Below are 14,198 nucleotides of genomic sequence, written 5' to 3'. Positions count from 1 at the left end.
GAAGAAAACCAGAGAAAGTACATATATCCTAAGGAAAGCATTACAGGAGATAACAAGAGGGCATTTCAGACAACAGCAAGTACTAGAAAACAGCAGAGGACCCACAAGATGAAATATAAACTCACAAGATATAATGAACATTTGGGCAGGGGAGGAACAGGGTGTCATGTAGCCCAGGATGGCCTCTAACACACTGTGTAGCAAGGGCCAATCTCAAGTTAATTCTTCAACTTCAACCTCTCAGCTGCTGAGAACAGGTGTGTACCATAATTGTATCTTTTAAAAAATTTAGACATGTATATAAATGTTTTGCCTATATGTATATATGTACACCACACGCATCCCTGGTACACACAGAGGTTAGAAGAGAGAACTAGGTCCCCTGGGACTAGAATTAAAAGATGGTTGTAAGCCACCATGTAGGTACTGGGAACTGAACTTGGGTTTTCTACAAGAGTAGATAGTATTCTTAACCTCTGAGCATCTTTTCAGCTCCAAATAATTGGTTTTAATAGGCTTTATACACAATGAACTACAGGTCTTATGACATCCATCCCTGAGGGAAAGAAGCACCAAGGAAACTAAAGACCAAGTGGCCTCTAGAGTCTGTTGTGTAGTAACTCCAGTGCCAAGCTGAACATACCTGGAACATGAATAGGAGCCTGTCTAGGCTTCCTAGGAGTATAAGAGATGCTCAAACTGCTCTTTCCTTGGTGCCTTTCTGCTAACTAGTCCCAAAAATTCTGAACTTGGGATGTTGTAAACAACACAGAAGTGCTATACCACTGAGCTATATCCATAGCCTCTTTTTGAGATAGCATCTTACTAAGTTGTTCAGGCACAGCCTTTCACTTTCTTGCCCTGGCCTCAAAAGTGTAGCTGTGTATAGGCCTGGGACACCAGGCATGGCTACTAACCCTAGAATTTAAAGGAGCCTATATGAGGCATCCACGTGTTCATCTTAGATTTCCCAGTTTACCTTGCCTTGTTTCCTAAAGTTCATTTGTTTTATCATTGTGCATTCATATTTGATTTAAAGTACTGTCACAAGTTTTAGTGGTGTCTTGCAATACTGTTAGCAATAGAAAGGCGCAAGAAGGAAAGTAAGTCTGTAGTGAAGATCTACTTCTAGAACCCAGATTTCTAGAATCCTAATACAGGCCTTCTCTCACAGTGTAAGCAGGTTTTGTGTACATAGCTGAACATGATTATGGTTCTGAGGGAGTGGTGGACTTCTGCAGTGACTTAAGGGGAAGAGTGTGAATGCTTGTATGGGAAGAGCATTTGCTTCAAGACGCCTCTGTATGTGAGGTGCTGGTAACTACTACCAAGGACTTTACCCACAGGCCTACTTCCAAGTGTGACTGAGTATGTGGTTTTAGATAATTTTTTTGAGAACTTTATTTAGCAAACAATTCCCCAAATTATTTAAGCATAACTATACATTCTCTAGTTGTGTGTATACATAGACACATTTGCAGTTTACAACATTTCCTACGTTGCTTCTTTCTTCTAGTTGTATTTTAACTAAAGTTCACAAAGAAATAGCTGGAGGACTGTTTCAAAAAACCTGTCTCCAATAACCTCAGCAACTGAGGGTGAGAGGTAGTACTCTCTTTCCCTTTTATGAGGCTTTTAAATATATTTGTGATGATTTTTTGCCTTATCTCCTGATAACTGCAGTCTTCTGATTCCACCAAATACTTCCTATAAGTATATATATAAGTCACCTGATAAGGTGAGTCAGAAATCTGCAGAATCATCACTTCCAATGCCCAAACCTTGGCTGTTTCCCAGCCTCAAAAAGAACATAGCCCAGCAGTAATGCAAATTATTACTGGCAGAAGGAACTGAACCTGATATGAAGAAGCTGGGGATTATACAGCAGCATTCAAACATTGAAAGACAGGGGAGGAACCAGAAGAGTGAAGTGGAGAAATCTGTCTCCATTTGTCTCCGTCTGTCACTTTCTGCTAAGTCCAGTGGAACAGAAATGGAGTTGACCCACAGCAAGCCATATCATGTGGAGTGAAGGACTTCATGGATCTCTCTATCATAGACTCTTCTCTTCTGGCACCACACCCTGCCAAAGACATAGAGACAGGAAAAACTTAAAAGGACTCTGAGAACAAGTTAAGCTGCATCAAAGATGCTGCAGAGAAATGTACACAAGTAGGAGCACAGGGAAGAGGGTGTTGTCACCCCCATTACTTTCCTGTTGCTACAGATAGATGACAGCACCACTCACACAGCAAAGCGAATGGCTGATCCAGCAGCTGAAGCCCAGACTTCAGAATAAGTCGTCTTCAAGGTTATCATCACCAGACATAGAGGCAGCTTCTACCAAGCAGAAATGAAGTAAGATTGCCTTATTCTAGCAGGCACTACCAGTGAGGCTCAGGAGAAAAATGGGTGGTTGTCCTAAGAGCCAATGGGTGGTTTTCTGTTTTAGATAGGATCTCATGCAGTGTAGGCTGGCCTCAAATTCTATGTAGCCAAGTATGACCATGACCTAGTGATACTCCTCCCTCCTCTCACCAATGATGGAATCACAGGTATATATATGTCCCTCTTCTAAGTGTGTCATACTCATCTGGGAATATAATCCAGGGATGTGTGCATGCTAGTCAAGTACTCTATCAACCAAGCCACATTCCCCAGTCTTAAAACCAAGTTTCAACTCAACCTTCCTAATCTGGATAGACTATAAAAAGGTAATTTTTACAGATATTGTATAAAATTATGGCTGTTTATACCTGATAAGCTGAGGCAGGACAGGGTATGTGGTATCTCTTCAGGGTTCTTTTTCGTCTCAGTGAGTATGCTTGCAAGAGAATCATCTTCTGTGGCCTTATGGCATGGAAGAAGAGAAAAAGTAAAAAGTTTCTTGACTGGTGGCCTATCATTTTGGTCGTAGGTACTGGTTAAGGCAGTTTTTGGCTGTTGAGAAAGTATGTCTTTAATCAGCCTGAAAAATGAAGTAAACCTTGAGACAGACTTCCAGCCCATGTTAAATGACTCAATCTCCTGTCATTTCACCTTCAGGAGATCCAATGCCTCTTGCCTTCTTGGGTACACACACACACACACACACACACACACACACACACACACAAAATTGGCTATGGTGATGACAAAAAGACTAACAGTACTGTTGTTCCAGATAGCCCAGATTTAGTTCCCAGAACCTTCCAGCGTCTTACAAGTCTGTCAAGTACAGTTCCAGGGGATCCAAAACCTTCTTCTGGCTTCCTCAGGCACTACATGCATATGGTATAAAGATATACATGTAGGCAAAACACACATAACTACACACACATATGAAAACTCACTAAAATCTTGTAAAATTGATAAAATATTATGACTACATACTTTTATTGTGCCTCTAAACATTAGACTTTCCTGGAAGAAGCACCTTAAATGAAATGACTTACCATGTCCTTTAACATATCTGGGACAGTTCTATTTTCTTCCATGTCTTCAGGAAGTTCAACTGCATATCCTTTACGAACTAATTCTAGTCCAATATCAAGCTTCTGAAAATAAAAAAAAAAAAAAAATGAGTGTTCTCTTGCAAGGGAGAGCAAATTTGCAACTGAAATGGGATGAGATGGTTAGCAGATATTTCAAAGTAGAAGTGTTATCAGGTAAGGGTTTCTGGGATAGAAAATATGGACGATGCAATAAGCAGTGTATGAATCTCACCCTTACCTTCCCATTACTGGTATCATATAAATAAATTTTTGGCCAAGTTGAAATTCCAGTCTGGACATAGCTAGAAATCTTGGCCACCAGAGGCTTCCAGTCAGCACAATGAGTGAGTCTGTCAAACTCATCTAGAGCTTCCTCTTCCCACTCTTCACCTGGAAAAAGATCATAGGGGAAAAGGTGGCTGAGCCTTAGAGGAGATAAGGGCAGGTCAGTGCTGGTTAGAGTAGGAACTCAGCCTGAAGAGAAATGGAAACTACAATTTTCTTCCCCGGAATATACTTACGTTCTTCTCCAGTGGGTCGGCATCTGACTGCCAAGCAAGTTTCTGTGCTTTTTAGTACTGATAAGGAAAAGGCACCCAAGTCTCCAAAAACTCAAAAAGCTTGAGAATATGAGAATTTCTTTTATGTACTGTATGGAAGTTACTCATTTGGAGTTAAAATCAATAGGTGGCATGACTGGTTTACCTGAGGGGGCAATCCGTGCCAGACTGCATTCTATTGCTTGAAATGGAAGGCTTAGAAAGTCACTCCTAAAATGAAGAAATTCAAATTAGAATCCCGGGCATCACATGTTCCTTTTTAAATCCTCTTGATGATATGTGCCAATAGCTCACAACTTTATGGCCAGGAGTAAGTCAACAGTTGGGATTCTAGAAGATTCCATACTGGCTTCTGCACCCACCTGAGAGCCCTGAGATCCTTCGGTGGGCAATCTCCATTATCTCCAAAGTCAACAAAGTAGAGATCCAAGTTTCCATTTTCTAAGGTTCCAAGAACCCGGGCTCGATACCAGGAACCATTTGTAGATAAAGGTGCTGCTACTATGTCTCCTACATGCACAGTCAAATCTTCAGGCTATATGTGAGGATAGGAAGCCAAGAAGGGATTATCATGAAGTGGTGGCCAATAAATAGAATAATAGCAGGAAGGCAACATATTGCACTGAGAAAAAAAAGGCCCAGACTAGCTTTTTCCCTATGGCAACTCACCAGACTATTCTCATAGTGCTGGGTCATCTCACTGACAAGTTTATCCAACTGTAGGCTGCGGGAACCAATGATTTGGATCCAGAAGTGGTTAGGGTGTTCAGAAGCAGAAACGTAGACTTCTAGGTACTCATCAGCATGGAAACTGAAGTCAGGACTGGGAACTGAACACAGGGGTAAGGATGGTGACCATATCAGTACCATCTTTGATTGGAATGGGGAGTCTGCAACAGGGAGATGAAAAACTCAAATACCCAGTGGCTGTTTACCATTTTAGAAATGGTTAGAGAGACAATTTGGTGACTCATATAAAAATGTCCTGAAGAAAGGTACTTATTATCTATGCCTTTCTAATGTAACTAGGTTTATATTTTCATTCTTCACATACTCAAATGAGGCATCAATTATTGTCAAGGCTAAGCCTTCTGTTAGGTCTGGCAGGATCAATAACAAAGTACACAGACAGCAATTCTTCTCATTCCAGATTCTATTCTACCAGGGATGTATTATGTGAACCTAGGCAAGCCCACTAATATACCTTTAGGGGCTCTGCCCTTTTTTGTTCAAGGTAAAACCTTTGCATAGAAGAGGAAACTGATGGCCATTTCATTCTTCAATGACATTTAGAAACAGTATACAGGCAACATAAAAACTGGGCGGAGAATTTCTTATGCAATAAAGTACGCTTAGATAGTGCTTAGCAACAATGGGAGATCGACATCAGCCCCAGTTCCCACCTCCTGCCCAGGCTCAGAGAGCACTATGAATGAGGGGACAGAAAGATTTTAAGAACCAGAGTATGAAGAGTTGTAAAATGTGTCTTCTGGATATTATATGGTTGCACACATGCAATCTCAGAAGCTGTGGTTATCTGCATAAGATCAAGCCAGTTACAATCCCAGCATGCATCAGGGAGGGGCTCCTGAGGCCCTATGCCTAGCTGAGGAAATACTGGCAGTTGTGGGATGCTGGGGGACAAAGAGTCACTTCTCTTTGGGAATGTAGCCACTCATAGGTTACCAAAGCCCCAGTGGATGGCCCCACACTCATACAAATATGGGTAGCACTAACTAGATATAGGGATTATAAATAAATGAAGTTGGGAGGAAGATGTATTGGGGGAGCACAGGGGAACTGTAGATAGCAAGAAATATTGCGTATTCATATGAAATTTCTTAAGACAAAGTAAAATATGATTTAAGATAAGTGTTTAAGAAAAAAGGATGGTTCAGTTGGTTAAGTACTTGCCATGCAAGCATGAGGACTGTCCCCAGCTCCCACATAAAGATCATGGTATGATAGCACATGCTTGTAATCCCAACCTCTGTGCTAGGGAGGCAGAGATGGGGGATTCCTGAGGCTCAGAAGCCAGTCAGCCTATTCTAATCAGCAAGCTCTAGATCCCAGTGAAGAGGCTTCATCTGAAACAAAAAGGCGAATGGTTTTGGGAGCAACACAAAAAGCTGATCTCTAGCCTCTGCACATGTATACATGCAATCACATGGACACACACTCCACCCCATCTCTGCATGGATACATAGAGCACAGTACATACATGCACTCATGTGCACGTGTGCACAAACACAAACACATGCACGGCGGGGGGGGCGCATACACACAAAATATGTGTAGAAAGAAGATATAATAAAAATTTAATTATTTCATGTATTACTCAGATCTGTTTCTTCTATCTTATTTTCCTTTACTAGCTGTACTCAAAATTTATTATTAATGTTTGGTATTAATCTAAGCAAAGTATTACCAGAAAGGCAGTATCTATGATGACAGAGATGGAAATTACAAAAACAGGATTTTTAATGTTTTCCTACTTTAGGCCAGTTAAATCCAGTATTCCTGTCTTTCATATGGTTAATAGGCTCCTCTTCATTACATACTTTCAAACATGGACGTCTCTGGACTGCTCTGGGCACCAGAATTCTGAAAGCTGTCATCATTAGGTTTCTCCCAGGAACCTTCTTTTGGTCCTACAACAACCATATCACCACCTCCTTTGCGGAGAGGAACGTCCAGGAGTGCAGCTGGTCCCATGCTAGAACTGGTATTTTTCCACTGAGCTGCTTCTCCAGCTCCACCAGGCTCTGTCATGTCCTCTCTCCTCACACTGATTGGCTGCTTTCGTGGGACTCTGGTTTCTGCAGAATGAGCAATTCTCTTCCGAAGCTCCTCATCTTCTGAAACTTTTTCCAGTATCAGATGCTGTGGGAAACAAGTGAGGAGTTACTTCTGTGTAGTCAGATACTGACAGGGTGGCCAGATGGGCCGCCCTGACTCTCAAGTATACTTGCCTTAGCTGCTGCCACTTCCTTCTGTGTCCCTGAGATTTTTATAAGTCGTGAGAGTAATAACGTTCCCTCTGATTCTTTGTCGCAAGTGATTTTGGCTCCAGAAGCCTTACAGATAGAACGAATCGTCTCACCGCCTCTCCCTACAGGAACACAGAAAAACTTGTGCTTTCTTCTAGGGCAACAATCACCATAAGAGAAATCACTACTTTGTGCATGTTACAAAAAGGAGTAGGTTCATAACCAATTTGAATGAATGTAAGGCAGTAAATGGGAAATAAGGAGCTACTTAAATAACTACAGGAGAAAAAGAGAATATAAGACTCTATTTCAACTATTTAAACTTATGTTTTGAATAGATTAACTTCAAGTCATTTCTACTTTCTGGCTACAAAGCAACTATACTTTATATTTTCATCTGTAAGACACATGGTATAGGGTGTATCAGAATCCTAGACTGAGGACAGGACATTTCTTTGTCTCTAATAGCAGTACTAAAGAATGGTCCAGGGAAAAGCATAACAGGTACTCTCTTAATCACTGTCTTCTAAGGTCTAGGGTACTCTGGGCATCTCTAGCATCCCTATAAAAGCCTATTTTTAAAAATTAAGTTTTGGGGCTGGAGAGATGGCTCAGTGGTTAAGAGCACCAACTGATCTTCCAGAGGTTCTGAGTTCAATTCCCAGCAACCACATGATGGCTCATAACCATCTGTAATGGAATATGATGCCCTCTTCTGGTGTGTCTGAAGACAATGACAGTGTATTTACATAAATAAATAAATCTAAAAAAATTAACTCTTTATTATTTTCTGTGTAAATGTGTGTGTTTGTGTGGAATAGAGTGTACTACAGCACGTGTGTGGAGGTCAGAGGGTGACTGGATTCTTTCCTCCCATGGGGCTGGGGATGGAACTAAGGTTATCAGTTATTCACTGAGCCATCCTGCTGACCCATACAAACCTGTTTGAAAGACTCTGATCATACTGCTTCTTGACTCTTTTTTTTTTAAAAAAAAAAGAAAGTAAAGTTCTGAACTAAATGTGTCTTTTTTCCCTAACAAAGTGAAGGGGAGGCCAGGAAAACCCTCAGAAATATGGAAAAGACAGGCAAAGGTAAAGAATAAAGCAAACAGCAGAGGAAGCTGTCCAGTGGTACCTATGATCCTGCCCACAGATCTCTGGGGGACTGAGAGCTGCTCAAACACCGGGGTGTTCTCTGTCAGGATCTGGTGGATTGCTGCTTTGGCCTTGCACACCTGAACAGGAAAACCACTGATAAGCAGCACTCGCTCATCGCCTACATCCTCTGTGTCCACATCAATCCGAGCGCCTGTCTGTTTCCGCAGCTGTAGAGAGGACGCACACACTTTAAGGAAATTCAACTTGGGACTAACTGAGGACACTCCATCAAACTCTGGGCAGACAGGTGGAGCTGGCCATAGGACTCAGCTAAATCAAGGGCAACTAATAGCCCTCATTTATTTGTGTTTATAATTTAATATTAATAACAAAGGTAATCCAAATGGTAGTTAATTTAAAACCATTTCTCTCTGTCATTAAATCCATTTGCTCTCTAATTTTGTTTGGATTGGCAAATAAAGATAAATTCTCTCTCTCTTTCTCTGGAACCAACCCCAATATTCCCAATACTAGTAAGTACTTTATCAATGACCCACATTCCCAGCAAAATGATTTGTTTTCTTGACATTTCAGCTAAACAATGGAAGATGGAAGAATATCTAGGCAACAATTCATTACTGTCGTTTAATGAAAGTTCATTAACTACCTAATAAAAATATTCATGCTATATCAAGTTAAGAACAATCCAATCAAATACCATTTCAAGCTTAGTCACCTACCATCTAAGGAGAAGTTCTCATTTTTAAAAGAAAAAACATTACAGTTAGCTTAGTTAGTCCATGTAACTTTTTTCTTTTAAAAACATGTGCATCATGGGTGTTTTGTAAAATGTAGTCAGAGGAAGGAAACAAGGAGTCAATAAATAGATCTGATGCCTGGGAAAGAAGCTATCAGCCTGCTCATACACTTACTTGTTTAATATTGGCTCCTTGCCGACCAATGATGAGCTTCACAGCCTCCTGAGGAACTCGCATCTCTATCTCAATGTCATCTTCTCCAACAAATGTCAGTCTCTCTTCTGTGCAGACATGGCAGACCAGACTTGAATATGTTAAAGCTACTACTGTCCCTCCCCTGAATTAGGCTGTCAGAGACACTAATCTAAGAGATAAACTGTGGATCTTACCACAATTCAAGACATAACAACTGAGTGTGAATTAGAAAGTCCCCTGAGACCAGAGCTGGGGATGGGTGTATAGCTTAGAGGTAAAGGTGCAGTGCGCACAGAGGGAGAATCCCAATCCCCAGCACTCTACCTGCCCTCCTCCAAAGACCATTTGGCATTTTCTTTGGGATACTATTTCAGATGTTAATATGGGAAAAGAAGATTCTGGAGAACAAAAGTTGTGAGTTTTTAGGATACTACTCTAAGACATGGCTTCTATAGAACAGTGACGGCTAGGGTTTTCTAGGCTTTCATTAGTCTAAGAACTTATTTTTATATTAGTCACTTCTGTGACTGTTCTCTAGGTCTAGCTGTTGCCTATCATTTGACAGCTGGAGAGAAGCAGCAGAGTGAGTCCACATTTAAAAATCAGAGTTGGTTCTGTATGGGGGAGAGTCAATGACATCATGAGTTCCCTTTATAAACTAGCTTTCTAATGACAAAGAAAGAGATGACATATTTTCATGTTTCTCACAGAAAACCAATTATATTTCAACAAACAGTACTGTTGTGGCAAGTAAACCTTTCATTTTAACTTACTGTAAGCACTGCATGGTTCACCTCATACCTCTGCTTTCCCTATATCGACGATACAGGATGTAGGCAACTGTTGCACTTGCTGGAATTCCAAGGCCCAGGGCTATTTTCTGAATAGTGGACAGGTTTGTCCATGAAGTTCGTTCAGTGGACATTTTCTGCTGTACTCTGACTTAACATCCTGAAACAAACAAATCAAGAAGTAGGGTTTTTGTTTTTGTTTTTTTGTTTTTGCCACTTGTCTGGTTGGAAAAGACAAATGAGAACACACTGTACTGGAAAACAAAAACAAACATAAAACTCCACTAAGCCAGGTGGTGGTGTTGCGTGCCTTTAATTCTAGCACTTGGGAAGCAGAGGCAGGTGAGTTCAAAACCAGCCTGGTTTACAGAGCAGGTTCTAGGACAGCCAAGGATAAAAAGAGAGAAACAAGATCTCAAAAACAACAAAAATTAGAATAAAAGAAAGAATGAAAGAAAAATACTACTTCCCATTTTAAAAGCTCCAGTGAAAACAAAACAAAACATCAAAAACAGACAAAAAAACCTATTTCACAGGAAAAGTCTTAGGGTACTTTAAAAAATGTTAGCTAAGGTACATAAAATTATATAAACACACATATCACTTTTTTTTCCTGAAGGAGAACTATAAATTAAATTATTTTTAAATACAAAGAAAAAATTCAAAATAAAAAAACCCACATATAGTAGAGAACAGGATGCCCGTCTTCAGGTCAGACATTTGTGGTGCTGAGCAGCAGAGTGAATTAAAAATAGGTGCTGTTGAGAAAGGGAAGAACATTTTTGTTCAGAAGTGTGTCCAGAGTGGCATTGTGGAAGGAAGGCAAACATAAGACTGGACAAAACCCCCATGGTCTGCCTGGGCTGCTGGTGTCTCGAATACAGATGCCAACAAGACAAAGGCATCATCTGGGGAAATGATGCATTGATGGAGTATTTGGAGAACTCCAAAAAGTACATTCCTGGGTGAGGGAATCTTCACTGGTATTAAGAAGGAGAAAGGGCAGACTTAATAGTTTATCTTAAAAAGTCACTCCACTGCTTTATTACAAAACAAATGTCTCATGGCTTTTAATGTGTACCATAATTTAATTCACACACTATAATACAGATCATAATTACAGATAGTAAGTAACATAACATTCTTACCAGACTGTTTACTAATTTAAGTAAGAGTGATTTATAGTAAACTGGAAGTGATCTTTTTAAAAATAACAATTCTAGGGCTGGAGAGATGGCTCAGTGGTTAAGAGCACTGACTGATCTTCCAAAGGTCCTGAGTTCAAATCCCAGCAACCAATTGGTGGCTCACAACCATCTGCAATGGGATCTGATATCCTCTTCTATTGTCTGAAGACAGCAACAGTGTATTCATATACATAAAATAAATCTTTAAAAAATAAAAATAACGATTCTAGATGCATAAATGCTATCACTGCTTTTCCTTTCTCAAGATAGGATTGTAATTAACTAGAAATGTTCAATGTTCCACAAAGATGGAGGCATCACCTATTGAATGGTTTTATATTTAGAATTATATAACTGGGCATATGAATATGTTTAAACATTGGGGAAATGCACTGTCTCAGAACCAAGCAAAAGACACCTGTATTTCTGTTTGTGTTCAACTGCCTGTTTCAGGCAGTGGCTAAACACCAGGAAGCAACTGTTTATGATGCTGATTTAATTAAAATTCCCCATCAAAGGATGCTGCCTTTTAGTACTGAGTACAAGTGCCTGTCTGTGGAGGCCACAAGAGGGTGTCTGCTTTCCTGGAACTGGCATGACAGTTGGTTGTGAGCCACCATGTAGGTGCTGGAAACTTGACCCTGGTTCTCTGCAAAAGCAACAAGTGCTCTCAACCACTGAGCCTTCTCTTTGGCCACCATCTGCCTTCTTTATACTGTGCAATTAAGAGTAAACTGGAGCGCCACTAAGCTTCTTCAGCAGTACTTAGCCCAGATGACCTACATGAAGCCTTACCTTACCACTCTGCAACAGCAGCAAGGCAGCTCTCATTACACGCCCCCTTCGTTTTTAGACCCCTCTCTGGGTTGTCTTGTTTCCCTGCCTAGCAGGGCCTGAGTGTGGGGCCTATGTCATTCAGTGCCTTCTATACACTGTTAATGTTATTGCTCTCTTTAGGCAACTTCACTGACATCTGTAGCTTCAACTGCTATCTACAGCCTAAAATTTCCCACAGTGCCTCACCTGTTCCACTTCAGAGGCATATCATATCTCATTGAGCTTTCTTAATAGCTTTGTAATGAATATGACTGTACTTCAGTTTGCTGTCCAGCAAATATCTTCCCCACTGCAATTTCTTATTCCACATGTCTAAACTCCCACAATTGCTTCAGAGTATCTCAATTTTCTAATGCTTCCTTCTCCATCCCCACTCTTTCATTCTTTTTTCTTTTTAAACAGGGTTTCATGTACCTGAAGTTGGCCTTGAACTCTTTTTAAAAAATATTTTAATTATGTGTGTGCATGTATCCAAGGAGGTCATAAACATTTGTACTTCTGTAGATGGAGTTTCAGGTAGTTTTGAGGTGTCTGATGTGGGTACTGGGAGCCAAACTTGGGTCTTAACTGCTAAGCCATATCTTCAGCCCCAGAACATTTTCCTTTTAGAAACTACACTTTGAGTCTTATTTCCCCCAACTGCTCTCCATTTCCCCCTTGCTTTTGTTTTGCACAAGACCACAAAGGTAGTAATATATCTGTCCTTTTTTCTCTTCTTGAACACACTCCTATTGCTCATCAAGGTCACCAGCGACTATATTGCTAAATCCAAAGATCAATTTTCAGTTCTCTTATAACCTGACTTTGCCACAGTATCTAGTACAGCATGCGATATGCTCTTTTCATTGTCCTTTTCCCCTAGGAACTCGTAGATGTTAGGCAGTGGTCCTTACCTACCCTCCCTCCTTCCTCCCTCCCTCCTCTCCTCCCTCCCATATTTTGGGTGAATGTTCTACTACTGAACTATATCCCCAATCTCACTTCTTTTGTGACCCTGGTCTCTCTGTAGCCCAGCTTGGTCCTGGACTTGAGTTACTTTCTACCTCAGTCTCTCAACTGCTGGGATTATAGGTGTGCAGCATGTTCATGCCTTCCAGTCTTTAAAATGTTTTTGAAAGGGTCTGTAGCTGGTCTTCGCTACTTTGTGAGGTCTTCTTTTTCCCACCCTTTATTGCCCCTGCCCTGTTCCACCCCATACCACTAGATAGGAAAGAAATAAGCATAGAGGGGAATGGGGAGGGGGAGAGGAGGAGGGGGAGAGGGAGAGAGAGAGGGGGAGGAGTCCATGAATCTATTTTATTACTAACAAACTGCAACCTGCCCCCTTGAACGACCAGGAACCAATCTTTTCCCCCAATTCTGTGTTCTACCTCACTTCTTGGGTGATCTCATCAAGTTTCATTAATGGCTTCAGATACCATCTATGGTCTATAACTCCCCAGTTTGTACATCTACTTAGACATTTCCTCCTAAACTATGGGTCTGTATCCAACCACTTTCTTTTTCTTTTTCTTTTTTTTTCTTTTCTAAGCCAGTCTTATTAGGTAGTTGGCATAGAACCAAGAGGCTCAGGATGGGTTTGTGGTCCTCCTATCCCAGCATCCTAAGTGGCTAGGTTATCTGCCACCACACCTAGCTGTTAGTAACCTTTCACTCTACTCTGACCACTCTTTATTCTTCTGCTCTTTAACACTATGAGGCTGGGATGTAGCTCAGTGGTACAGTACTTCCCTAGAATGTTCAAGGCCCACAGTTCAATTCTCACTGTGTGTGAAATTGTATTTATATTAGTACAATTGCTTAATTATATCACCATATTTGCTATCATCCTTTCAGCTTATCCTTAAACTACAAAGTTTCCTCTCAAAACATTCCAGTAGTTTTCCATATCGCTATGATTAAAAGTTATTTGATAACTTGCAAGATTTTTTCTCATCTCTACATTAAGAATGTAAATTCCTCAAGAGTACAAATTTTCTTTCCTTCTTCAGTGCTTAGCATACCATAACCAACCAACGATTATTGAATGAATACATTTTTTCTTAATTTTTTTGATGTGGCTCTCAGCTGCTTGTATGTAAATTCCTTAATGGGATGAAAGGTATGCTGCGGTCTGATCTTTGCTTGACATCATCATAGCCTCATATTCTTATTCTGCATTTGCTGTGAAAATGGGATCTACTTCCATATGTTCCTGACACGTACCCGTGTCTTTGTACTTTTTAGTCTTCTTAGCCTCACCAGAGTCTCCATCAAAGTTCTAGTCTTTCAAGTCTCATCTTTAATACTACCGCTTCTGAAGCCTCAG

The 14,198-nt window shown here is 40.6% G+C and overlaps 1 protein-coding gene across 2 annotated transcripts; it reads right to left on the bottom strand.

Moving 5' to 3' along the window:
* Positions 1 to 2,028: 2,028 nt before the first annotated feature.
* On the bottom strand, positions 2,029 to 10,000 carry TDRKH (tudor and KH domain containing; the record flags this gene model as incomplete). Of its 2 annotated transcripts, XM_080915521.1 has the most annotated exons (13): positions 2,029 to 2,083; positions 2,249 to 2,340; positions 2,757 to 2,850; positions 3,435 to 3,536; positions 3,712 to 3,863; positions 4,179 to 4,243; positions 4,396 to 4,568; positions 4,703 to 4,863; positions 6,595 to 6,916; positions 7,006 to 7,145; positions 8,160 to 8,349; positions 9,055 to 9,161; positions 9,877 to 10,000. In XM_080915521.1, the coding sequence occupies 12 exons, from the start codon at positions 9,998 to 10,000 to the stop codon at positions 2,291 to 2,293; spliced, it is 1,680 nt and encodes a 559-aa protein (XP_080771647.1). The 2 variants fall into 2 exon arrangements, with proteins under 2 accessions (XP_080771647.1, XP_080771648.1); XM_080915522.1 differs by lacking the exons at positions 2,029 to 2,083; positions 2,249 to 2,340; positions 2,757 to 2,850; ... (4 more) ...; positions 4,703 to 4,863; positions 6,595 to 6,916 and having other exon boundaries at positions 7,044 to 7,145; positions 8,260 to 8,349.
* Between the last annotated feature and the right edge of the window lie 4,198 nt (positions 10,001 to 14,198).

This window comes from Micromys minutus (assembly GCF_963924665.1).
Source record: "Micromys minutus genome assembly, chromosome: 4".
In the NCBI taxonomy this organism is placed as follows: Eukaryota; Metazoa; Chordata; class Mammalia; order Rodentia; family Muridae; genus Micromys; species Micromys minutus.
The sequence above is the reverse complement of the archived record's forward strand: the minus strand, read 5'-3'. Positions and strand labels throughout refer to the sequence as shown.